The sequence below is a fragment of the Hesperophylax consimilis genome, chromosome 21 (assembly GCF_061612785.1).
Source record: "Hesperophylax consimilis isolate HC1 chromosome 21, BYU_Hcon_1.0, whole genome shotgun sequence".
Classification (NCBI taxonomy): domain Eukaryota; kingdom Metazoa; phylum Arthropoda; class Insecta; order Trichoptera; family Limnephilidae; genus Hesperophylax; species Hesperophylax consimilis.
In genome coordinates, this window is record NC_142856.1 from 998,335 (window position 1) to 1,024,773 (window position 26,439).

A 26,439-nucleotide genomic window follows, 5' to 3' on the forward strand; every position below is an offset into this window, starting at 1 on the left:
TCAGTACCGCATCATCAGCATACAACAGGCAACATACTTTCAAATTACTCAAATTCGCGCCCAATCCCACCTCTTTCAATTCTTGCATACAATTATCCATGTATAGATTGAATAACCACGGTGACATTACGCAGCCTTGTTTAACACCTTTTTTGATATCAAACCACCCCGTAAAACCACCGTTCACCCTAACACATGCAACGCTTCCCTCATACAGAGACGCAATTGCCTGAGTCAGATTCGTATTCACTCCATACTTGAATAACACTTTCCATAGCTTTTTCCTGTCGACTCGGTCGTATACTTTTTGTAGATCTACAAAGGCACAGAAAAGTTTCTGGTTTTTTGCCAGAAACTTCTCGGTGAGCATACGCAATGAGAAGATCTGGTCCATGCACCCCCTTCCACTCATAAAAGCACCTTGCACATCCCATATTTTATCCTTTGTTTCCTTTCTTACCCTTTCAATCAAAATTCTACCATACAGCTTGCCAACTGAACTTAGCAGGCTAATAGCCCTATGATTCCCACATTCCATACGTGACCCTTTACCTTTGTATAATGGCATGATCACTGCCCTTCTCCAATCTAAAGGCGTGTAAGCCTCCTTTAAACATTGGTTAAAAAGATTGCACAACCATGTGAGAATTATACGGCTACCTCCTTTAAAATATTCAGCAGCAATATTGTCGAAACCGACAGCCTTACCATTCTTCATACACTTAATTGATCTTTCTATCGCATCCATGGTAATGTCGGTAACATTCACTCCATCATCATTCATATCTGATTCGCCGCTGGAATCACTGTCACTCACTTCGCTTTCGAAGACTTCCTCGAAATACTTCATCCATCTCTCTTTTATTTTTTCCTCATTCGTCAATATTTTTCCATCTTTCGATTTTATCACTTTCATGCTTCCGTTTTCTGGGCCACACCGGGATCTTTTGACTTCCTTCAAAAACAACTTAATGTTTGTCATTTTCATTCCTTTTTCCTCTTCCAGGCGTTTCTTTCGTTCTTTCACTCCAACTCTTACTTTTTTCTTACATTCCTTATATACTTTTTTCGCTCGATCCTTCTCTTCACTGGAAGCACTTCCAGCCGCAATCAGACATAACCATGCTTTCTTCTTCTCTGAGACCAGTGCTTTAATCTCATCATCCCACCATGCATCACCTTTCTTCCTACCTTGCGTACTTATACCACAAACCTCTCTAGCAGATTCACAAAGACTCACTTTTATGTGGTTCTATGTTTCGTCTATGCTTAGACCGTCCATTTTCTTATCATTCAATCTCATCTCTGCACAATTCACATACTTACATCTCACATTATCGTTTTGCAGTTTTTCTATTTTGACTCTTGTTGGAGTTAGTACCGTTTTCACAGAGCGCCAACTGCGAAAGAGGTTTACTCTCGATACCACCAAAAAGTGGTCAGTTTCAACCTCAGCCCCTCTGAAAGCTCTCGTGTCCTCGGTAACGGCTCTCAACCTAGAGTCAATTACTACAAAATCGATAATTGACCTCTCATTTCCTCTTTCCCACGTATATTGGTGGATACCTTTATGATCGAAAAAAGTATTGGATACAAACAGGTTCCACTCTAAACATACTTCAAGTATTCTGTTCCCGTTGTCATTCGTTCTTTTATCCCCAAACATACCTAAGGCCGATTCAAATCCGTCACGTCTAATTCCTACCCACCCATTCAAATCGCCTGCCATTATAATCCTTTCATTAATATTTTTCAGTCTCATCACATCATTCACACCAGTCCAAAAATCATCTTTCTCTCTCTCACTCTCAGAATTGACAGGGGCATAACAAACAACAAGAAACACCCTTGTCAACCCGATTTTGAACCTGATCCACATTATTCTTGGACTTACACATTCATACTGCAACATACATTCAATCATTCCGGGAGACAGTAGTGCTGCAACACCTTGACACGTCCTCTCCGTATCTGGTCTCCCAGACTAAATGACGAGCCTATCATTATGCTGCATTGTACCGCTCCCTTTTTTCATACTTTCTGTTACACAAAGTATGTCCAAACATTTGCTAACCATTGTGTCACACAATTCATTCATCTTTCTTTCCATACCTCCTCTAATATTCCACGTACCAATTCGACATTGTTCGAGTTCCTTCCTCCTCTTTTCGCCACCGAAGGGTTGGCGAAGTGATGGATAGCGAGCCTCATCGACACCTGTGTCGGCCATTCCCTTCTACGAACTGCTTATCTAGTCTAACATACTGATACTTAGGTATAAATCACTAACATACAAATTAATACAATATTTAACTTAATCTAACACCATCAAAACTGTTCCAGATGTCCAAATGAAAAAACGAAATTCTAAAACAAAAAGTATCGTATCACTATAACAATAAACTTTTCACTGCATAATTGGTACACAGGTACTATTACATATTGTACACAGCATAATTGGTTCACAGGTTCTAGTACATTTTGAATTATTTGGCGGGTTGAAAATAAGCCGACGTAGCTCAGTGGTTCAGAGCACCTGACCGGATACCGGTACGGGTTCAATTCTCGTTGGCGGCATTTATTTTTACTCGGGAGATATTTTCAATTTGTATTGATATTTCAGGTGACTAATTATTGCTTATAATTATTTGTTGTAAAAGGTTACTGTTGATTTTTTAGAATTTAGTGTTATGCAAACCAGTTCTTTAAATTTAGTTCCATTTGGGACATGCACTCTAAAAAAATGTTCTGAGCCAGGGTTTTCAAAAATTATCCTAACATTTTTATTATTCTCTTAGCCAAGTGGGCCGTATGAAATAGATATATCTTTGATGGGCGGACATAACAGTATAACTGCATTTTTGACCATTTAACGATTTATATGAGAAAATGTGTCTTGTGTATGCCGGCATCAATGGTATTAACAGTATAGTTACACCAGTACTCAAAACATAATATGTGAGTACTGGTGTAACTATACTGTTAATACCATTGATGCCGGCATACACAAGACACATTTTCTCATATAGATCGTTAAATGGTCAAAAATGCAGTTATACTGTTATGTCCGCCCATCAAAGATATGGGCCACGGGTTGTGCATCACTGGTTTGTAACATATAAAATTTTACAGCCGTAAACCATAACAATCCCCCAAGCTAGTTATTTATGACAAGTGAGATTTTACAAGCGGTACGGTATAAAGTAATAAGATAAACAATTTAGTTATTTTTCTTGGAAGCCTTAAACCAGGTGATGATAGCTATATGTGTTGATTGTTTTGAGGAGGAAATTGAGAAGCATGAAAGCGAAACTGTAAAACCATCATTGATTATAAATTTGGCTAATAAGAGTGTATATTTTTAATAAGCGATACTTACTCGTATTTTGAAAATATACTGTAAACCATTGGTTAGTTTTAATTTAACTAATTAATTTCAATGGCAGTCTGTCACACATTTGGCTTCTTCAATCTAGTTATTTGGTAGGTGGCAGTTGATAGTACTATATGTATAAAGACTGTGAAATTTCCAGCATGTTTACTGCACCAATGTCAACATTTAAAAAAGAAAACAAAGTTTAATGTCTTAATGTTGTATTTAATATTTATTTCTTCAAGAAACGTAAGTCAACATTTAAAAATATATATTATGACCAACCAAAGAAACTTATGATTAGGCTACCTAAATCTATGAGATGTAAATTTAAGGTATCCTAGATACATATATATACGTAATTTTACATAATATTTTTTTATTCAATTTACAAGTAATGTGGATTTAGGAAATTACAAATTTAATATTCACAAAAGTCCCACCTAAAATTAAAACATTTATATTCGGAAACAATTATTTGAAGATCACATGTTTTCAGTATTTAATTTGCCTAGAGGGTTAAAAATATCTATTTATATACAAAAACAATTAATGATTTTTGATGATATATAATGTAATCTTATAAGAAATATGGTAATTAATATAATAATTATTCTTAACATAATATTCAATCAAAAAATACAAAATGATTAAGAAGCAATTTCAAAAAGCATGTAAATAAACAATTCCATCAATGGCAAATAGATAAATGGAGATAACTCCAGTTTAAAGTAAATATAAATGCATTTTATCTACATAATATATAGATAATAACTGTTCTACAAAAACTGCTTACTACTGTTTATTATATCTGTTTGTACGGTCACTGTTATTTCTGTTTCACAGAACATATTTGAGTTGTGGAAATTTTTGCTGTTTTTGACATATTTACAAAAGTACTCAAGTAAATTGAAAATTATTTTTTCGCTTAGTGCCAATAGAATAGTGTCAAATTGTTTTGATTTTTAGCAAAAAAGGTATATTCTTTTTTTATTCAAAGTTTTTTGAGACCATCTCTCATCTTAACAGGAGTACGTAGCATTGTATTTATACAAATGAGCTAAAAACATGGAAAAATAGTCTAAATGTCTTTTAAATTAAATAAAGGCTTTAAAAATTCAAAATTAAATTTTACTTTGTAAAGTAAAATGAAATCATTTTCAAGCAGTAAAAAATATTTAAAGTAATTTTTTTTTTTAAAGAATGTCATTCCGGAGTTACGAATAACCTGACAATAGTTGAAAAACTTCCACTGCCTAGGCAGAATATGTTGCTTGTGCAATGATGGAGGACTTAGTTAGCAGAGGATTGAACCCACAACTCTGCAGTGAAACCTGACCCTTTGGACCGCTCCACCAACAAAGCGCTCAGTTAGGTTAGTTGATTTACTTTTGCCGTTTTCTGAATTCTGAAATATCGATAACTTGAAAAATAACAATAGTTTCAAATGATTATCGCTGGCATATTAGTTAACCTTTAGAACACCAGACCCCTTTTGAAGGAAATCTAAAATGGATTCAAAAATGATCTCTAAAGTGTTTCAAGTGCAAGTGATTTTGTTAAAAATTTGTATGTACATTCTCATTGCATATAGGTTTAAATCGCATATCAAAAAATTACAACTGGGGCGAAATTCCAATGCCAGCAGTGCATGAACGGTTTGTCAGTGGGAAAAAAATTTTTGCAACTGGTACACAAACGGTTTTCCAGAGGTTAAGTTTCTATAAAGTTTTCAAATATCTCACATCAAGTGATATTATACCAGTCGCGCTGAATTAGGTTAATGGAGTGTGAATTAATGCTATGCTTATCAATACATGACAAAAACTGATAACAAATTTATTGCAGATGTCCCATTAAGAGAATTAATCAAGAAGCATTATATAAAGTAAATTGAAAGCATTTACAAGGAAGACTCAAAATTTTATAATATTCATGAGATATATGCAATATAAAATTACAAAATATGCACTAACAATGTCAAAATAAATGCCAAACAGTACAATGTCCTATACATGATTTTATAATAATTGAAAAAGACGCTATCGTTGGCGATTGTCAACCATTGAATGTAACTGTTGAAAATGACGCCGACATTGACGCGAACATTAACAAAAATAATAAATAACGACCCTAATAATATTAGGTAATTCTAATGTTAGGGATTTCCAACCAACATTGGAAGTGTTATTTACATAGCTTTATTTTACTTTCCACCTACACTTTCATGCTTGACACTACGTACTGGCCGTATCGGATGGGAAAACCAACAAATACGATCTCGTGTAAATAGTCAAAAGAACCAGGCAACTACTCAATATGGACAGTGCCACCTCAGGAGATACAGCATGCAGTTGTTGGAAGTGGAAAACACCAATAAATGCAGGAAATGTGAAGAGGATTAAGAGACTCTAATTCCCTTATGTAGCTAATGTCCCGCCCTGAAGGGAACAAGGCTCAGCTACCCATTGTGGAACCAGGAGACATAGCCGAATATAAAATGACAACCCTGAGAAACTTTATCAAAGGGACCGAGACCGGGTTACCGTCAAAGGTATGAGGTAAAATAGAACAGGGCACGATGGGCCCATGGCCTGAGTGCTCACCGGGTACTATGTAAACCGTCCCCATTTTATAAAAATGATTCCAAATCATGTGTAATATCATTCAAGTCTAAAGTGTTACACCTTTTTGTTTATTTGGCGCCAAGACTGTTAAAACAATAGGGACATTATTAGCATGTAGTACTAGTGACATTATCAGTTATATTATCCAACTGTTGATGTAAATTTTTATCAATAGCGTTAGAAGTTGATGACATTTAATTGTTGTTTCCAACGGCTATTTATAAGTTGAAATAATTCTAATGCAAATGTTTATAATCTGATATCTAGTAATAATATTGAATTATCTAATACAACTACATATCCTTCAATGAGAACTCTATACACTTATGCTACGTTCAGGCACTGACAGAATATTTCACTAACTATATTGAATTATTTTGGGTTGCAGTATTGGCAGTTAAAAATATACGTACATATATTTTTTTTAAATTTTGGCTAATACTTACAAATACAAATAATAATTTATGTTCCATAAAACAGGGAAGGGGCTCTTAGCCTACGGCCAAAACATTAATAGTTTTAAAAGCATTTCTCAAAAATACAAATAAAATTGGTTAATCGTTCCTTCGTCTTCTATGTATAGGTATTGCAATGAATGTTGATGCGAAAACAGTACTCACACAGATGCTTTGCTTGCATACAACATGTTTCAAGATTGTTATTCGACTTCAGAAGAGAAAATTTAAGAAGCACTCGGGACACGAGTGCTTTGTCACCAAGTAACTTGTCATTGTTGTTCCATCTCATAAAATAAATAGATTTATAAAAAGAGAGCACCAAGCTTTCTCTTTTCATTCAAAGTTTAAAATAGACAGTCCAGATAATTTGAAATAATTCTATAAAACAGAAAACTGGAAAAAATTCACTCGGTCAGGTTTGCCATTTTTAGAAAATAATTATTTTTTATATAAAACGAAAAAAGCAAAGTGAAAATGAACTTTATAATACATTTATCTAACCATAATGGGTTTTTTTTTAATTTCATACAAGAAATAACTGTTAGTAAACGATTTTAAAAACCTTGCCTATGTTGAAGTAAATTTTTAAAATATCTTTAGTGTCGTATAGTGATTTATTTTTGGGGTATTATGCCACCTCCATCCATCATCAGGGCAGATGTTCACATCTGAAACGTTGGCTAAAGAAGGAGGTAGCTCAGCAAGGCATAAACCCCAAAAATAAATCACTATAATACTTTTGGCCGTGAAAATCTAATATTTAATTTGAAAGCATCTTTCATCTGATTTAAAAAATAGTATTTAATTTATTTGAAACTAAAAGCCAATTGGGATTATTTGATAACATGATACTTTTTGTCTTATTTATTTTATAGATTAAAAATAACACACTGTGACAACTTTTGGAAGATTCAAATTTCATTAACATCAAAACTGATTGTTCCTTTTTTGCTAAAAAATAATGATGTGTATACAAGACAAATGACAAGGACATCACCGATACACGCAACCGTAAGTGCATATTATGTGTTGACCTCAACTCCAATTACGCTCCCTATAACACTGTAAGTATTGTTTTGGTTAAATTTATATTATTAGTGCGTGATTTACATAACTTAACCAGTCAAATATCTTATCATGCGCATTAACATGTTATTTTATTATCTATCCAACAAAACTGCACAAATTTATTTAAAAAATAATATTAATAAGTGGGTAACAACTTGCAAAGTAAACTCTATAAATCTTTATTATTGCAGCTAAATGAAACAAAAAAACAAGCTGATATTTGTTTACTAGATGTTAGAAAAACTGTATATTTTTACTGTTATAAATTATTTTTCTTAGGTTTTTCCAACATGCTCCAGTGATTATGAAACTAAATTTTCCTTAAAGAATCTAATTAGAGGCTACAAGTCATTTGAAAAGAATATGGCATTGAAATGGGAGATCTGATGAATTAATTATCAATTACTGGCGTTAGTACTTTAGTACATACTCACTTCTGTATTTGAAAGATACGTCGTATTAGTATACAAGAATGTTTAATCTATTCATAAATTTAATTACATATGCTTAGTTTGAGGCGGCTCCGTCACATTTGATGACTATCGAATCAAATCAGCACTATTTTGAATTATCAACATTTAAACCCCCATTTCAGCTTATGATCAAATTCTGAACAGCTGACGAGCATAAAAGCATAATGGTAATGCTTGAAATGGCTTTATCTCGGCCCTTTTAGGTTTTTGATCAAATTGTGATGAGTTAAAAACAAATTGATTAAAGACTGAAACGGCCAAGAATCGAAGTTTGGATTATTCAAATGTAAAAAAATTCTAAACACCGCAAACATAATTAAGTAGTAGATTGAAGTAAGAAAACAAGATGGAATTGAGCCATTTATGGAAGCAATTGAATTTAATGCTGAAACTGCAAACCATTTGGTAAAACATGTCTATTGCATAAAGTTGCCTTTAATTTACAACTACTTAAATTATCAATGTGTTATCATAACTAGGTACTGAAATAATATAATTAATGGTCCGTGTATTTCTAGTCCATATTAAAGTTAGTATTGCTCTCATTGAAGTGAAACTGTGTTGTGAACACATCCCGACTAATCTCCATTTTACCTTACTTCTGATGAAATTGAGAAAACATTTTCAAATTTCATGACACCAGAGCTCATCATTCGAGAATTGTTACCGCTTCATACATAATATTATGTAACCATCATGGTACAATTTAAACATTAATAAATCATCATTGAAGAAGATAATGCTGACAAATCTAAACAAAAGAGAAGATCCAACCAGTCCACCTTTCGGAACTAATAATTAAACGTCATATTTGTCAATTTCATATTTCAAATCCAAAAATAACAATATCATCCTGCAACTAATTTTTACCATATTTTTTGCAGCTACCTCATCAAAAGGATCAAAAAGTTCTAATGAATTGGTTTGTAAACTAGATAGTGTCTCGGATAAATATGTTCGATTTTTAGTGAGTGGTTAAGAGACCGTCCCGGTAAGACAAAATATCCTGGATTCAATTCCTAGTTGTTACCATTATCTTTTTTTCTGTGTCTTATTCTGTTTCATTTAGATTTGTTAGTATTATCTTCTTCTTCAATGATATAATACAGTGATGGGGTATAACCTTAAAAAGGGTAAAGAATATAAAACAACCTCAATATTCATTTAAATTTTAACAAAAAGTATCCCATAATAATGATCTGATGATATTATCTATTTATGGGTTATTATGCCTTCCTCTTTCTTTAGCCAACATTCTTGACAGCGTCGAAGTGTCCATCATCAAGGCAGAACTGCAACGCTGTCAGAAACGTCGGCTGAAGGAGGAAGTGCAACACGGCTTAGTAAACATTTGTAAACGTGGAATGTAATGTTAGAGCACATTTGTAGATAAAATTAACAGGCATGAAATTAAATCCTTATCTTGCTAAGTGTAATATTACGAGACTTCTCACATTGTATTTGCCACGATTTAAAAAAAAAATTCAACATAAATACTATTATAGTTGACATGTTTATCTGCCTAATGTACATTTGAACAGACTGCAGGGGCTGTCCAACACGGCAGCTCGTCTAATATGTTCTTCTACGTGATTGACTACAAAAGTGTTCACTTTCAATTTGTCTTATTGCGTATGAAGCACTGAAAGAAACATACTTGACTTATCTCAGAGGTAACTCACGCTCAAGTCTGATGCGTCAAACAGACCGGTTGAACCCTCCAATGAATGTATCGAAGTTTGTGAACAGAGCATTCAACGCACTTAAAACAAAAGGTTTGCTACAATAACCAAAGTAAAGCGCCCTTCATGTGATTTAATCACTAAATAAGTGGACTATTTATAATACCAATAAATGATAACTTAAATTGGATTCAACTGAAAATTCTCAGATCGATAAATGATCTGTTTCTAGCTAAATATAACACTGCATTGACCATATATAAACTAATTGCGTAATACAGATAAAATTTATGACCTTAAGTATGACTTATCTACTGCTTAATGGGCGGCCTCTTGCCAGTCTCCTGTTCAGGATTATCATCGATTTCTTCATTTGCGGCATTTTCCAGAGCCGTCTCGATATCCTTGTTAATCTCGTGGTTGCCGTCGTTGACTGGCCCGTCGTTGATTGACGGATATGGCAATACATCTTGGGACTCTACCCCTACGCTCTTCTTCTCGGTAATGATCGAAGGAGCATCCTTTGGCAGCGTTGCGGGAGCTGCCGGAAGCTTTACAATGTTGGCAGAATTCGCCTGCTTCAGTAAAGTATTTAAGTTTACTGCCTCTTCTTTTGCTTTCGCTAGTTGCATCGCTAGACTTTCTTTCTCCACTCGCATGGATTCCAATGTTGCCTGCTTACTTAAATCGACTTTTTTCAATGAGTCCAATTCTGTTTGACAATAACCGAGATCTCTTTTAGAGTTTTTAAGTGATTTATCTAATTCTGAGACTTCCGATTTGAGTGATGATAGTTCTTCTGCGTGATTTGCTTCTAACGATCTGTATTTCGTTTCTATATCCCTCGCCTGTATCTCGACAGCGTTTAACTTGGAAGAGCAAGTCAGTTTGTTGTCGAAGCAGAGGCTCAGTTGAGTGCCCATGTCATCCATTTCTTTGAGTAGGTCGTAGTTCTGGCTGGATAGCGACCACCAGTTGCATATCAGGAGGAAAGACATGACCAGAAGCCCGGCCACCAAATAAGTCGGACATCTTGCGTGCCCCGATCGCATGTTGTCAAATCCCATTTCAGTCTTTCGCGTGGCACTAATGAAGGCTTCGCTCACTCGCGAACTGGCGGAGATTGCGATACTTTACAAGCGTGTAAGTCAAACAAACAAATTTTAGAAACACCTACTACACAAGTCACAGCTGTTTTGACATTTCCCTTGTTGTGTTCGTCTCGGTCGGTGTTGTTGGTGATGTAACAAGTAAAAAAAAAAAAACCTAGGAAAAGAAGCAAATTTCCCCATATGCTTTATTTATGTGAGCAACTTGTCTGTATTATCTGAGCAGCAAATCGGAAATAAAGATCTACAGCGAAAAATATTACGGCTTAAAAACATGAATTGGAGTTCCTTATTATGAAACATGTACAGTTCATGTTTTTAAGCCATAATATTTTTCGCTCTAGTTCTTAATTATTACGCTTTATAAGAAAACATGAATGAAATGCACGAAACTTTATTTATTTGGCATATTAAGAACATAAGAACTAATGAAAAATCTTATGTTACTAAACTTACATGTTATTTCAAAAACTGTGGCGTATTATGCTTGAAGCGAAATTCGGCAACTTTACTCAGAACTGTATTTTAAATTTATTCATTAAATATTCAGTAGAATCTTAAATTGCGTAATACTACTGCAAAAATTTAATCGATAGTGAGGAGGTCAGAATCAGAGGAACAGTTTTTGAACTTCTCAACAAGAGGATTGTGTGTAAATTGTTCTGTTTCTGCATGACATAAAAAAAAGCATTGCACTAATAGTCATAAAATGTTTGTAGTTAAATTAAAAAATAACCTTTTATACTATTCATTTCATTTTGCCTTATTTATTTCCCTCTATCCATAAGGTTGGTTGGATGAAATTGAATACTTTTGTTTTAATTTTTTAATATATTTTCTCCCTTGATGTAGGGAAATTTCCCTAGGTATGACGTCGAAATAGCGGCCGTAAACGAACAAGTGTACCAACAGCACAACTCGGAACAAGGCTTGATTCGCCGCAAGTTCGCGTTTGTATTGTTGTTCGCTTCTGTTGGCAGTTCTGTCTGCAAGGTAGGTCACGTGACCCTGATCGACTTCTTGGATCCCAGCCACGAGGTTTTCAGGAGAAAAATAATACAGTTTGCCGGCTCACGACAATTACGGCAAATCCAAAATGCCATCGAGTAATCCGTTACCTCCCAAGGAGAATGCTCTTTTCAAGAGAATCCTGGTATGTTTCCGAGAAATTAACGTTTTATTCCTGTCGCCGCACCATTTTAGTATAGCCGTCTCTCTCTCTCATTTATGTCTAAAATCTAAATGGAAATCTATGAAAAATTCGCAAATTATTAATTGACAATCTTAAATTAATATCGCCTTGAATAAACACACAAATGATCTTCTGACAAGATCTTGATGCTTGCAACCCCCCATTTAAAAAATGCTGGCTTAATTCTCCTATAACCCTATTTTTAGAGCACCGAAATTCATGATAGATTCGAGACAATCTATATTTTCCTCGTGTATTTGTACAATTCCACTGATATTATTATTTATTTATATAAAGTCTTCAATGAAACCACACCATTGAAACTTATCTAATTAATCCCTAAACTGTCATTGTGATTTTTCTTTCAGCGTTGCTATGAACACAAACAATATAAAAATGGGTTAAAATTTGCCAAACAAATTCTATCAAACTCGAAATTCGGCGAGCATGGAGGTAACTGTTTTTATTTATCTAATTTTTAAATAGTGTACATAACATTTGCATGGTCTAATATCAAATGACATTTTGCCATACCAATGCCCAGCAAAGTTGCACAAATTCGTGCAGTATCATAGTTATTTTGGTATATTTTTTAAATTGTACACATATTAAGCCATTACTATGAAATAATCACTGGATTGAATGACTTTGAGGACAACATTTTTGTTTCTCAGGCTCCCAGACAGTTATTGAAATGTCAAAAAAGTTTGAGGTTATGTTTCCTAATCAACCCCAAATAAATTTAATAATGTAAGAAAATTATCATTATTCCAAATAGATCTTTCATTATTTCTCATGACAATGTTTTTAAAATGTCAAAGCTGTACTAGATTCATTCATATTAAAGAATTGAAAAGGGTATTTTTCTTCCTTATGATTCTGATATTGCTTTTGAAAATTAACTAATATAACCCTTTACAAAACGAATTTACTATCTGCGGGTTCTAAAATGGTTCAGATTTCAGATCAACTGTCATGAATGAAATAACAAAAGCTTAAGATCTAAATTTGTACAATTTAGTGCATAAATTATATGTTATAATAATAACAGTGAAAAAGGAAATCCAGTGAAAAAATAAAGAATAAATCGTTATTTAATAATGAATAAAACACTATCCTTTCAAAACGTCCTGCTTGGTTGGCATCACTGCATTGGCTGTTCCAAGCGTCACGCCACCAGTCTTTGTAGATTTTAAATTTTTGTAAATTAAATTCTTTTAAATTGTATTGTATGAAATTTTTTATTTTTCGCTATCAGAAATTTGTGAATCTAATTGATTTGCCAGTTTTTAATGTTTACCAAAATGAATTACTGGTTTTGGAAGCAAGTGAAATTGTTTCAATTTTGAAAGTGAAAAAATCTGATTTCAAAAATAGAGGAATTTTTTTACTACTGTTTTGTCGCTTACCAGTTGTTTTTTCTTGCAAACTGTAGAAAAATCATTTTATACCAAACTAAAAAACATATTTCATTACAGATATGTACTACAAAGGTTATCGTCACTTTTTTCAACAAAATTTTGACAATTCTTTCGCAAACATGTAAAATCTGACAGTCAATGACTTTTTGGAATATGTTTATATGTATGTATATATGTATGTTTATGTGTATTTATTTGGATGCAAATACAAAGCGTGGTGTTATCTCTTTCTAACACTGTTTAAATAAAACGACTATTATTACAGCGCCCTTGAGGTGATTTTGCACAAAAACGGCACTATACAAATCATCCAAATACTATTAGTAGTCCATCTCAGTTTTAGTACTGAGGTGACCTTGTTGATACAAAAAGTAAACGTGACTTCACGGGCGTTTTAGTGGGCAGTAAAAATTAAAACTTACTATAAAAATTCATTCATTCAGTCATTATTAGTAAAATTATTTTTAAAAAAGGGATTGGAGTCCCTTATTTATATAGCGCAGTTTTGTAATAGTTCACCCCTCAAATCCGCTAATATTATAGAATTTAGATAGGTGCCAATATTTCCAATGTCAAATAAAGAGCTGACAGGGACGCTTTTTGCATAGTTGACCAAGTTTCTTACCGGTAGATAATGCACAGCAATTTCTATGGCCCTGCCTGTATATATAGTATATATCAAGGCTGCCCAACCCCAGGCCCGAATTATAAGTGGCCCGCGTGAACCATTTTCAAAAAATCCGCCAATTTGAAAAAATGTCGCGGGCCCGCGGTAAAACAAACAATGCAGCTTGCGCGCGGTCACCAGTGTTGCCAACGAAGGCGATTTATCGCTATTTAGTTTACTCAGAACGAGAATCAGCGACGAAAAAATCTAACCTGTTGAACTTAGCTTTTAAACAAAAATACACCGGTTTTTGACATAATATTTTTTGCATCCGAAATGGAATCTTGTAGCCACCCCCCCCCCCCATGGAATTCGAAAAAATGTTGTGGGGAATCACATAAGATGTTTTTGGGTGCGCGGAATTTTTTCTCAGCGAAGTTCCGTAACAACCCCCCCCCCCCCCCATGGATTTCAAATATTTTGTGGGGAGCACTCATTTTGAATTTTTTTTTGTGGGGAATTATGTTTTATAGAAATTCTCTAACAACCCCCCCCCCCTCCATGGAAATAGGAACCGTCAGGTATTCAGTGGCCCGCCAGTGATTCAAAATCGTCAATTTCGCCCAACTGTTAAAAAGGTTGGGCAGCCTTGGTATATATCATGCACGTCGGCACGTGGCATGTCGCAGTCAAGGTATTGTGCCGATATATTGGCATATCGCAACAAGGGTTAATACTAGTTAAGCTTATTAAATGTGTGAATTCCTAATTAGTATTTGGCCATCATTAATACAACGCTCATCCCCGGGGCAGGATTTAAATTTCTCTAAAAATTCTCTTCATTGACTGCGGTCCCCCACAACTTACCTTCAGTCCTCAGTTCTTCCCGTCCTGCTCCAATCCTCTTCCAAGCAGTCTTTCAACATGTTCACAGTCCATCGCAGTCTTTGGGATCCATAGAATCTTACAATGGTCTCATACTTGATTAGATTTTCGAGTTGGATCATGTATATAGAGTGCAATTATTTCTTTCTTCCGCCATTCGTTATAACCATCGATATTCACGTTTCCAGAGACGCTGGCCATGAAGGGGCTGACCCTGAACTGCCTGGGCCGCAAGGACGAGGCGTACGAGTATGTTCGGCGCGGGCTGCGCAATGATCTGAAGTCGCACGTGTGCTGGCACGTGTACGGACTGTTGCAGCGCTCCGACAAGAAGTACGACGAGGCCATCAAGTGCTACCGCAACGCGCTCAAGTGGGACAAGGACAACATACAGATCCTGCGCGATCTGTCGCTGCTGCAGATCCAGATGAGGGATATGGAGGGTTATAAGGTTAACACATGTTCTACTAAACTAATGGCAATGTAAGCTTTTTGTCCTTCTGTAGATCCAGATGAGGATGATTGAGGGTTAACACATGTTCTGGGTATAGTAATAGTCGGTGATGGAATATAGTAGGGATAGACTTGTCCCTGTTACAGATCCAGATTAGGGTATGATAAGGAGGGTTATAAAGATATTCTTCTAGTACACCAATAGCCAAGTGAGGGATTTGTCACTGCTGCAGATCCAGAACGCTATAATTTAAGCATTTATAGGGACAAAACTATTTATTCATATTCAAACAAATAATTTGTCTTAATATTTAAAGCATAACTTGCAAAAAGTGTATTTTCATAAAATAATTAAATTCTCATTCTACTTTTTTTTATTAATTTATAAAAAATTATGAAAAAAACTAATGTTAAAAAATAATTTTGTATTAAATAAATTAAACAATTTATGTAATTTTTCCTACACTAGTAAAATCAGGACAATTTTCACACAAAAATCAATTCAGTCGCTGTGGTCAGTTTCAGTCAAAATAACTTAATACGAATAATCTGACAATATTTGAAAATCTCCTACTACCACCACAGTAAGCTGAAAATGTTGCTTGTGTTGTGATGGAGGACTTATCCAGCCGAGGAATTGAACACACTACGCCTGGGTGGGACCCAAACGCGATGTCAACTCGGCCACCAACCGGTCACTTTGTTGATGCTTATATATATTATTTGCTTGTGTTGATTGTGTCCCTAACACTCCCTTTTCTACGATCTGCTCGGAATGTCCAAACCATCTTGCATCCCTTCTGCATCGTAATCTTGTGAATTCAAATTAATTGACAAATAGACTGAAAATTATTAGAATATTCTTTTTTAAATAATTATCAATAAGGAACAAAATGGCTACATGCAGTTGAATCACAAAAGTGTTAAACAAACTTTAAAAACAATACAGGTTATATTTATACCAAATTTAGGAAAAATTAGACCACCTAAATTAAACTATTGTAATTGTATCAAAATGATTCCCAGAACAAAATTCAGTTGACCTAAGTGATAAAGAAGCATTTTTGTAATGTTTAGTTTGATGGCGTCACACTGTTTCTTTCGTAGTAATGCAGGTTTTTAAACACCGGTAAATTGTTTATCAGGTGCACTTTGGTTCAATATAATAACATTAGTGACAAGGTGCTGACACTTTACCTAGTGTTTCTTCAATGTTAAAAGCGGTTAATCTTGAGAATAAAAAGCGTCTCGACTTTCATACAAAATAAATATAAGTTTTTTAAGACTGGTGACATCAAACTTCACATCCACAGATTTGGTGCGATTTTGGGAGACCTGAAAAATTAAAACTATTTTAACTATTAAAACCAGTTATAACTATAACAAAACTAACAAAGCTTGGAAGGGCTTTTCTTTTGGCAGGGGGTAGGAATGATTATATCGTATTTATCTATGTCTCCATCCCTGCATTATCGATAGCTCTACAGTTATCAGTGCCATCTTTCCTTGTTTGGCTATTACTTGTTGCTTCAGTCATCTTATTTCATAGGGCCCTGTAGTTAACCAAAGTCTGGCAATTTCAGGATACCCGCTACCAGCTGTTCATGTTGAACCCCACCCAGCGTACCTCCTGGATCGGATTCGCAATGAGCTACCACCTCCTGGAGGACTATGACACGGCCCACAGCATCCTGGAGACTTTCCGCCGCTCCCAGATGAAGGTGCAGTACGACTACGAGCACTCGGAGCTTCTGCTCTACCAGAACCTGGTGCTGGCCGAGTCGGGACAGCACGACCGGGCTCTCAAGCACCTCGACAAGTTCCATCATCAGATTCTCGATAAGCTGGCCATCATGGAGACAAAGGGAGAGTTCACACTCAAACTGAACAGGTATTTACACACCCAAAATATGATTTATAAACACGGAAAATGAATTTTGAGTTTCATGGAAAAATGATTTGAGATTTTCACGGCCGGTATTATAGTGATTTATTTTTGGGGGTATTATGCCGTGTTGCGCTACTTCTTTCTTTAACCGACATTTCGGACAGCATCACATTGTCCATCATCAGGGCAGATGTGTAATTACACATTGGGATTTTCACCCTTAGATCATAGCTTGTAAGCTAAGAGTGAGGTTCCAAACTAGTTTTGAACACAACTTACCTTCTTGACATACTGTGATAGCACCAAATGCTGAATTGAAAACAACCCGGCATAGTCCAGTGGTAACGCATTGGACTGCCATTCCGAAGGTCGCGGGTTCGAACCCGGCGTGCGCAAATAAATTTTATTTGATTAATTTGTGTTATTTCACAATTAATTAATTAAAATAATATATAGTATATTTGCGGCACGTTCCAGAGTGGAAGATACTACCAGTATCGCCCTGGTCTAAGACCACCATTCAGAATTGAAACGTTGCTCCAAATGGCTTTAGCCGTGTTTAGTGACTAGATCTGAATAGCCAGGTACTTCCCCACCTTCCTCTTTCCCTTCCCCACTTACCTTCAGCCTCACAACATCCCCCAATTGGGGATGCCATAGTCTCACTGGCTCCAGACGGGAGCAGTTGGGACTCTTGTGAGGTATTCACTATAAAAAAAATTAAAAAAAACCTCCAAATTCAAAGCACCGCTGTGGCCATTATGATTTTTTTTTTAATAGTTTGAGAGTTCAGTATATTAAATATAATTATATTATAGCTTGTTATATTTACCATTGAAAAGAGAAATATTAGTTGCGTTATGTACTTCAATTATCATTATGTTGCATTTTAGCTAGCCAGCAGGAAAAAATAAAACACCTACTCAGATTTGTCCAATGTTACATTGAATTCCAATGTTACCTGAAATTACTGTACTAGAATTATATTACATTATACATTACGTTACAAATCATACCTGCCTGGACCTGGCATAACAAAGTTGGCATTCAAATTTCATTGTTAGAGGACAGTTTTCTAGCTGATATTGTTTACCATTTTTAATTTAAAATATGACTCCCATTATAATGTTTTTAGATTCCAAGAGGCGGAGGAGATTTACACAGACCTGATGCGCCGCAATCCCGAGAATGTGCTCTACTACAGTAAGCTGATGGAGGCAAAGCAGATCACCTCGGACGAGGCCAGGGTGGCCTTCTTCGAGCAGTGCCGCGTCGACCATCCGCGTGCCATCGCCCCATGCCGCTTACCTCTGTCCTTTGCCACCGGCGATAGCTTCAAGAAGCTGGTGGATCAGTACCTTAGGACGGGACTACATAAAGGCGTGCCTCCACTATTTGTCGACTTAAGGTGACCTTTTAATTATTTATTATAATAATTTGCCAACCCTGCTTTATAGCATTAACCCTATCCACAGACCGCACTCTTAGCGTTCGAGGCATTTCCCACACAATTAGAGTGGAACAAACTTCCACAACATGTCATCGATGCTGCTAATATATATAAACCAATTTAAAGCTCCTACGGATTCTTATTTGGAGAGAAGAAAGGATTAATTTATTTTTAAATTTAAATCAACTCAACTTATTGTGAGGTATGAGTGCATCAGCAAGAATGCTGCTTGCTGATTAAATAATCACACAGTAGAACCTCGTTAATTTCGAAAATTTTTATTTCAATTTAACGAATTTCCACGTAATTCGAAATTTTCCAAAAGAAAATGACGCCGAAAATCAAGTTCCTCGGCCGCCCCTTCAAATTCGGGTAGTATCTTTAGAGTAAATTCATAATAATACAAATTATTCCCGTGTTAACCGAATTTTCACAGCCGATTACCGACGCCGTCGGTCCTTCAAGATCAGTTATTCAAAGGAAAATGTAAAAATACCACATTTCTGCATAAATCAAATTTTCACTACCGACCTTTTAAGTTCAGAAATTTGATGTAAATTAGTAGAAATACAACTTATTTCCTACTAAAACGATAAATTCGTAAAATAATATAAATTTAAATCGAAATTTCGTGGCCGATTTCCGTAGCGGCCGATCCTTTAAATTCAGATATATGAAGTAAATTCGTAAAAGTACGATATATTTCCATGTGAATCGAAATTTTGCAGCTGATTTCCATCGCGCCGGTTCTTTAAACTCAGATTTTCTAAGTAAATTTAGTCAAAATACTGTATATTTCTTTGTTTAAATTCAGATATTTGGTGTAAATTCGTAAAAAATACTATTTATTTCCGCGTAAAATGAATTTTCAGGGAAAAATACGACATTCCAGCGGTAAATCTATTCAGATTTTCAAAATAATAATACTAATTAGGACGATGTATAAGCACGTAAAAATAAATTTTTCAGCGTTTTACCTCCACGGTTGTCTTACAGATTTACAGAAGAAGCTATGAAAATTTCATTATTTGAGAAGTTACTGTTCAAGAGTTTTGCTTTTCCATTTTTTAAGTTAAAGAACGTATGTTTAAAAATAATAGTATGCTTTGCATGTTCTTTGGAGTGTGCATCTGGAGCGGTGTTCCGATTCAAGTGCAGGAAAAACCCACATTGGACTACGCTGCGAACGTTTAGCGGACTTTACTTTTGGAAAGCCGTTTGAGATGCTAGCTGTGAAGTGTATGTGTGTAATGAAGAAATATTCCTCTAATGGATTCTCCTGGTTGTCTTTTATATGACACGTAAAAGTTAAATATAATACCTCTCCGGAAGAAGGATCTGCACACATGGTACCTACATTAGGTCAAAGAGCGGTTTTTTGATTTGATTGAATATTGATCAATAAAGCGTAAGGGAGATAGATACTGGACATTTTATCTTCTTTTTTTTGGAACACTCCTGTGAAATATCTGAGGTTGAATTTTTTTTCTAAATTCCTATCTATATTACCCAAGATGGTGGATCAATAACAAGCTCATATTATAGCCCTAAACAAACGAAAAAACGGATATCAAAATATTAAAAAATTGGAAGCATAATGTATGTTAGGTTAACCCTTCAGTATTTTCATCACATTTGCTCAGTTTGCAATGTTTCCTATGTATTTCAAATACGCTATACACATACATATAATTTTTTCAATTTTGCCAAATTTTAATAATACACATGAAAAATGTTAACAAATCACAAACCCCATTTTTACTTTATTTTTTTACTCCGATCATAGTATGTATTGAGAGAACTCGATATTTTTATGTTTGGGGAATTTGTAAGAAAACTACCTCCACTTTTATCTCTTTCATATGATAAAAAATAATTTTTAAAGTTTAACCGATTGTTACGATAACGGCGCGAAATGTGAATTATTCATTTTGGTTATTTTTTTAATGGAATCCGGTAAAAATATTTGAAGCAAACTGGAAAGAATTATTATTTCTCTTTCTAAAGTCAAAAAAATTATGTATTTTCGCATGAAGATAAAAATACTTATGTAAAATATGGACGCCCGGTCATATATGACCCTCAAACGCTGGCTAAGGGTTAAGAGGAACCATTGGAAAAAATATGTCAGCAGGAAAGGTGTAATTAATAGTAAAATTGCTGATGAATTGGTTACTGGAATAATAAAATATGTTACACATACCTAGTGTATGTATGACATTTTTAAATATCAGGAATTATTTTATACTAAAGTGTTGTATCTTCTTTATTTTCAGTATGTATCTGTGATGCAAAATATTTTGAGGGAAAGCATTGCTCTTACATCACATGTATGTAAATGTAACATATACACTGTGTACATCCCTTTTCCACAAAATCTAATGTTTTTAAAATTGTTCTTGCTTATGCATACCAAAATTTTTATTTATTTTAAATTCATTTATATTAGTAAATAATATCTGCTCTGTTATTTTTTTTTTATAAATATTTTGAATATGATGGTGTGAAACTGTTTTTTGCCTCTCCTGAACAAAATTGATTTTTCATAAAGATCGTTCTTCCGGGGAGATATTCATTTGTTGTGACAGGTGGGTGCTGTGAGACGTTTAGATTAGTCTAGGTCTCTGAGACTGAGGATTAAGGTCTGCGTACTTACAAAATACCCTTTATGTTACCGTTATACCTTAAATCTGTGGCAAATATACAGAAAATGGACATGCTTAAAATACGCACTTTAAAAAAGAAAACACTTTGTAGTAGTTAGAAGTATTTCCCTTTCCCGAAATTGACAATAATGCCAATAATTAAAAAAAAATTATATTTATTTCCTTAAAATTAAAGTCCATTGTTCATTTCACAGTTTTGTTATTTTTTTCATCTCTTATTTAACCTCTTGAAAGTGAGGCAGATTTCGGAAACAGCGCGAAAATTACCTTGATGAGTTTTTTCTCAAATTTCGGAAAAAAAACTAAGTATTTGCTTTTTTTTTATTGTTTTCTGTTTACCAGATAATGTAGCTAATTATTCATATATAGTTCATGATTATATCGTAAGACGTTTTCCCAGAATAGCTAACTTTATCTGAAAAATTAATAAAAAATTCCCCCGTTCGGGAAACAATTGTCAAAAAAATTATGTATATGAATATAAACGGATTTTATTATTTCCACACAAACCTGAATAAATAGCCTATATGAAAAAAAACAAACCAAAGGTGTTTTCAAAGAAATAATGGCATTTACGTTGTTTTGAAAATGTAAAATATTTTAGGCTTTTCAAAAAAAAATCTCACGCCTAGCGTGCACTTTAGAATTTTTTTGTGTCGTATTGTATAAAGTTATGAAAGCAATTCTTTCAGTTTTTGGTAGTTCATACTATTGTTGTTACTAATAATATTTTTTTATACTAGAAACCTGTAAATAAATAATGCTAAAAATATATTTATGCACTATGATGTAAATTTTCTAACATTTTTGCCGTCACTTTACCAGCCTGATTTTTGACACAATTATATTGCGAAATATTGTAAAAATTACATCAAAATAAACTAGATAGAATTACCTTTCTAATGGTACCTAACACCTATTATTTCGATAATGAATTTATATCCAAAACAATGCTAATATGTAGAATATTTACCTCAGACAATTCACCAATTTGAAGTCTATTTCAATATCTGGAATTCCAAAATGGCCGCCATTCTTGTATACACATTGTAATCGAAATACAGAGTGGTTCAAAGAATCATGATTCAAGGAGAATAAAAATAAATTTTAGTGATATTTTTTTTCATAATATTTATTTCAATTTTATATAACATAAAATGCATTTTTTCAATTTCAAGTACTGGCTGGTTCAATAAAAATAAAAGTCGGAGATTTATGTTTCATCATATTTATTTCATTTTATATTATATGAAACACGTGTTTTTCAAACTTTGGTCCAGAGGCCAGGCTCTCGACTACGAAAAATATTATTTTACATATACATATTTATTATGATAATATGTCAATTTTTAGACATTGTTTCTATCCTCCTAAAAAGTGGAAGATACAATGAATGGACATGAAATATTAACCAATGCACTTGCGTTTCAATTCAATACACAAATACCCATACAAAAAATAACAACCAAGCAACAAATAACATCCACGCAACAAATAAGAAACATCACAAATAACAAACACACAATGTACAAAAAACAACCACAAATACCAACATCCAAGAAAAAAATAAAAACACCAATGCAGCAAATAACAAACACCATAAATAACAAACACCATAAATAACAACACCTTGCAACAATTAACACACTCCCTGAACTGTAATTATGGGACTGCCACTATTAGGTATAATGAATTTCCTCGTCATGGCAATTTTTATATTTTTGAATGAAAACAGAAAAAAAAAAAAAAACTAAAAAAAAAAGTAAAAAAATAGTCTAAACAAAAGAGAAAAAATATAATCTAAATGGAAAAAAAGCGATTTTAGCAAGTAATGAAAAAAAATTATAAATCTGCAACTCTATGATAAACCACAAAACACGCCATGCAAAGGAAAACTTTGCACTTTACGCAATAGGAATCGACCTGTTTGTTTATTTTACGCCTTGTACAAAGTACGCACCTTTTGCGTATTTTGCGATTCCTATTGTCCGTTTCTGTGGTTTCAACTAGGTAATGTGAAAAATTCTCTAATCTGATGTGCGCAGGAAGAATATGACTGTCGTTAGAAGAAATCGGTCTGGGTGCTGTCACAAAGGGAGAGTGTCGCGCTATAAGCTCAAATGCCAATTGCTTCCTGAATGTACGGTGAAGAATGGGCACAGCGTCTTGTTGAAGTTGCCTGTAGATCACCAAGCTATTCAGGATGCTGACATTGAGCAGGCGACGAAATACCTTAATGTACCATTTGTGACCTCGCGTTCTCTCCATGCGGTAAGTGGACAACAGCGAATCTTTGGTATCCACTCCACCCATGAAGGAATTGTACCTGACCACAGATCGAGGCATTTGGTATCTCTCTAACCCTCTTTGACCCATGACCGTTTCGGTGTTGTGGAAGGTAGACACCATGGTGACAATTTTAATATCATTCCAAGCAACGACTGAAAAGTCACCACAGTGTCTACCGACAATCGTATGCCGTGGCACACTCTTCTTCATGGCTTTAATAACCTGAGGTACCATCTTTCGGCGGCGATTAAGGGTACCGACAACATCGGTATTCCTTTGTTTCAGGTACCTAGTCAATGGCATGCTATTATAAAAATTGTCCATGTAAAGGCAGTACCCTTTGTCAAAGAACCCCTCCATGAGTTTAAGTACAACTTTAGAAGTTTTACTCGAAAACCCAAGGTGGTTCTCTTCGACTTCTGTACCCTTTCCCGTGTACATTATAAAGCGGTACAAGTACCCTGTTGTTGATTCGCACAGCTCATAGGTTTTAATGCCGAACCGAGCCGCCTTAGTGCGGATGCACTGCTTGAAACCTAGGCGACCCTTCCAGAGCAACAGGGACTCGTCTATGCTAATGTCTTCACGAGGAGTGTACAGACTGGAAAACTTTTCATTCATTATGTCCAATAGTGGTTTAACTTTTGCAAGCTTTTCTTGGGAACCGACATTATTGTCACTAAAGTGGAGGAACTGCATTATCAGACAAAACCTATCATAAGACATTAGAGTCCTAAATTTAGGCATCTCTAAGTAAATATCTTTTGTCCAGTATTCTGGTAAGGCAGCTCTGTAACAAATGGACATTATTATAAATATTGCGAACAACAAATACAGTTCAGGGACCGTCACATCTCGCCACTCCCTCAGCCTGGAATGGGCGGCCATGTGCAATACCCCATCTTCGGTAGTTATCTCGTCCAGTGCGCTCCATGCATGCCTATTCGTTTCCTTTACAATATAGGACATTGTTTCCAAGTCCCATATTTTGGAGAAAACATCATAGGCAGATGCAGCGACTGTCGGAGGGAACACTTCTGTTGATGGGCCAGGCTGAAGGACGGTAAAATTTTCCCGCTGACCCGTGAACGAAGAGAAGTCTTCAGACCAGGTGAAGGACTGCTCCTCGGGGTTTTCCTCCTCCTCCCCCAACAGCTCCAACTCTTCCTCAGGCACATCCGTTTCGATCCCCAGGGGCGGGATATATTCGGGATCACCACCGCAATCGGGATTTACGTCGACATCATCTTCGTCATCATCTTCGCTATCAAAGCCGATAAATTCGAAGATGATATTGTCGACTACCTATATATAGAAAGAAAAAATATATATTCAGCTATGCGAAATTATTTTATTTTCATTGAAAAGCGCCCTTGAGGAAGAAAAATACAAAAATTGCACTGTAAAAGTTAGCCTAGTCTTATTATAATTACCTGAGTCGTTGGAGCTGTAGAGGTTGAAGGGGTTGGATCATCCGAGGGCTCCTCCAAGTCTAGCCTCCTCCTTTTTATTGGCTGACCAGGAACCTAAAACAATAAACATTTATTGTTACACTAATGTCTTTCAATTCTGGAAAAGATGAAGCACACAATCAACCTAATATAACTACTACTAATACACAACATACCGTGATTGCTAGAGGCGCTGCCTCTTCGGTGCTTCTGCCGCCTCTTCTGTCGGCTCCAGGAACCTGAAAAAATAAACATTTATTGTTACACTAATGTCTTTCAATTCTGGAAAAAATTAAGCAGTTTCCAGAGTGGAAGATACTACCAGTATCGCCCTGGTGTAAGACCACCATTCAGAATTGAAACGTTGCTCCAAATGGCTTTAGCCGTGTTTAGTGACTAGATCTGAATAGCCAGGTACTTCCCCACCTTCCTCTTTCCCTTCCCCACTTACCTTCAGCCTCACAACATCCCCCAATTGGGGATGCCATAGTCTCACTGGCTCCAGACGGGAGCAGTTGGGACTCTTGTGAGGTATTCACTATAAAAAAAAAAAAGCAAACAACCAACCTAATATAACTACTACTAATACACAAATAATAACAATAAAAAACATACCATCGTTCCGTCCGGCGCTGCCTCTCCGTCCGGCGCTGCCTCACCAGTCCTTCTACCGCGTACCTCTCCAGTATTAGTCTCCATTCTATAATAATAGGAACAATCAGACATATACTAGTATTTATAAATTTTGTATAATAATAAACAAAAAATATTTTTTCTTATTATTTTTTGGGACACCCTATACAACTGTGATATTTACTAATACTGTGACTTTTGTGATATTTATTACTATTTTTCATAATAAATAATAAATACCAATAAAAATATTTCCGTAAACAATAGTTTACATTTTCTTGGACCTGCTTGTACAATTTACGCGAATTGCTTGATAATACAACTTTTAAAATCTGCCGCTAGCAGTAAAAAAAGTGGCGCTGTCGGTTGAAACACTAACACATGTAAAGTAATCTCGATGTATTTGTGTGAAACGGTAGAGATGCACAACTTATTTTTTTTAAATATTTTCACTAAATATCGACTATACAGGGTGTCCGGAAACTCGTAGTACAAGCGGGAAACTGGTGAATCTACATCACATTTGGAGTCGATTTTGTAGTATATATTTTTTTTATTTGAGCTTTCGTTATCGAGTAAATCGAGTTTGAAGTTGATTTTTTTTTTTTTTTTTTTTTTTTTTTTTTTAATCAAATTCTTATAAATTATTACTGAAGATCAAAGTACCCAACTAATTAAAACTATTTGAAAGTAAAACAAATGAAGAAACTCGGA

At 34.9% G+C, this 26,439-nt stretch overlaps 2 protein-coding genes and 1 long non-coding RNA gene across 3 annotated transcripts in view; 1 reads left to right on the forward strand and 2 right to left on the reverse strand.

Annotated features, from left to right (window-relative positions):
- Nucleotides 1-3,758: 3,758 nt before the first annotated feature.
- On the reverse strand, nucleotides 3,759-10,911 carry LOC149413469 (uncharacterized). The gene has a single exon (XM_089644535.1). It carries the CDS (start codon nucleotides 10,746-10,748, stop codon nucleotides 9,993-9,995), a length of 756 nt encoding a protein of 251 aa, XP_089500661.1. The 5' UTR covers nucleotides 10,749-10,911; the 3' UTR covers nucleotides 3,759-9,992.
- An 860-nt stretch (nucleotides 10,912-11,771) lies between these two features.
- Nucleotides 11,772-26,439, forward strand: part of Naa15-16 (N-alpha-acetyltransferase 15/16) — a 267,380-nt gene continuing 252,712 nt past the window's right edge. Inside the window, exons 1-5 of the mRNA XM_089644693.1 lie at nucleotides 11,772-11,943; nucleotides 12,351-12,435; nucleotides 15,084-15,346; nucleotides 16,932-17,239; nucleotides 18,372-18,644. Coding sequence (XP_089500819.1) covers nucleotides 11,887-11,943; nucleotides 12,351-12,435; nucleotides 15,084-15,346; nucleotides 16,932-17,239; nucleotides 18,372-18,644 — 986 coding nt within the window. The 5' untranslated portion in view covers nucleotides 11,772-11,886. The remainder of the gene's footprint in view (nucleotides 11,944-12,350; nucleotides 12,436-15,083; nucleotides 15,347-16,931; nucleotides 17,240-18,371; nucleotides 18,645-26,439) is intronic.
- Nucleotides 24,974-25,791, reverse strand: LOC149413471 (uncharacterized). Its single transcript, XR_016304180.1, has 3 exons — nucleotides 25,708-25,791; nucleotides 25,269-25,331; nucleotides 24,974-25,167 (listed from the first exon to the last, which is right to left on the reverse strand). It is a non-coding gene; the product is annotated as an uncharacterized LOC149413471 (long non-coding RNA).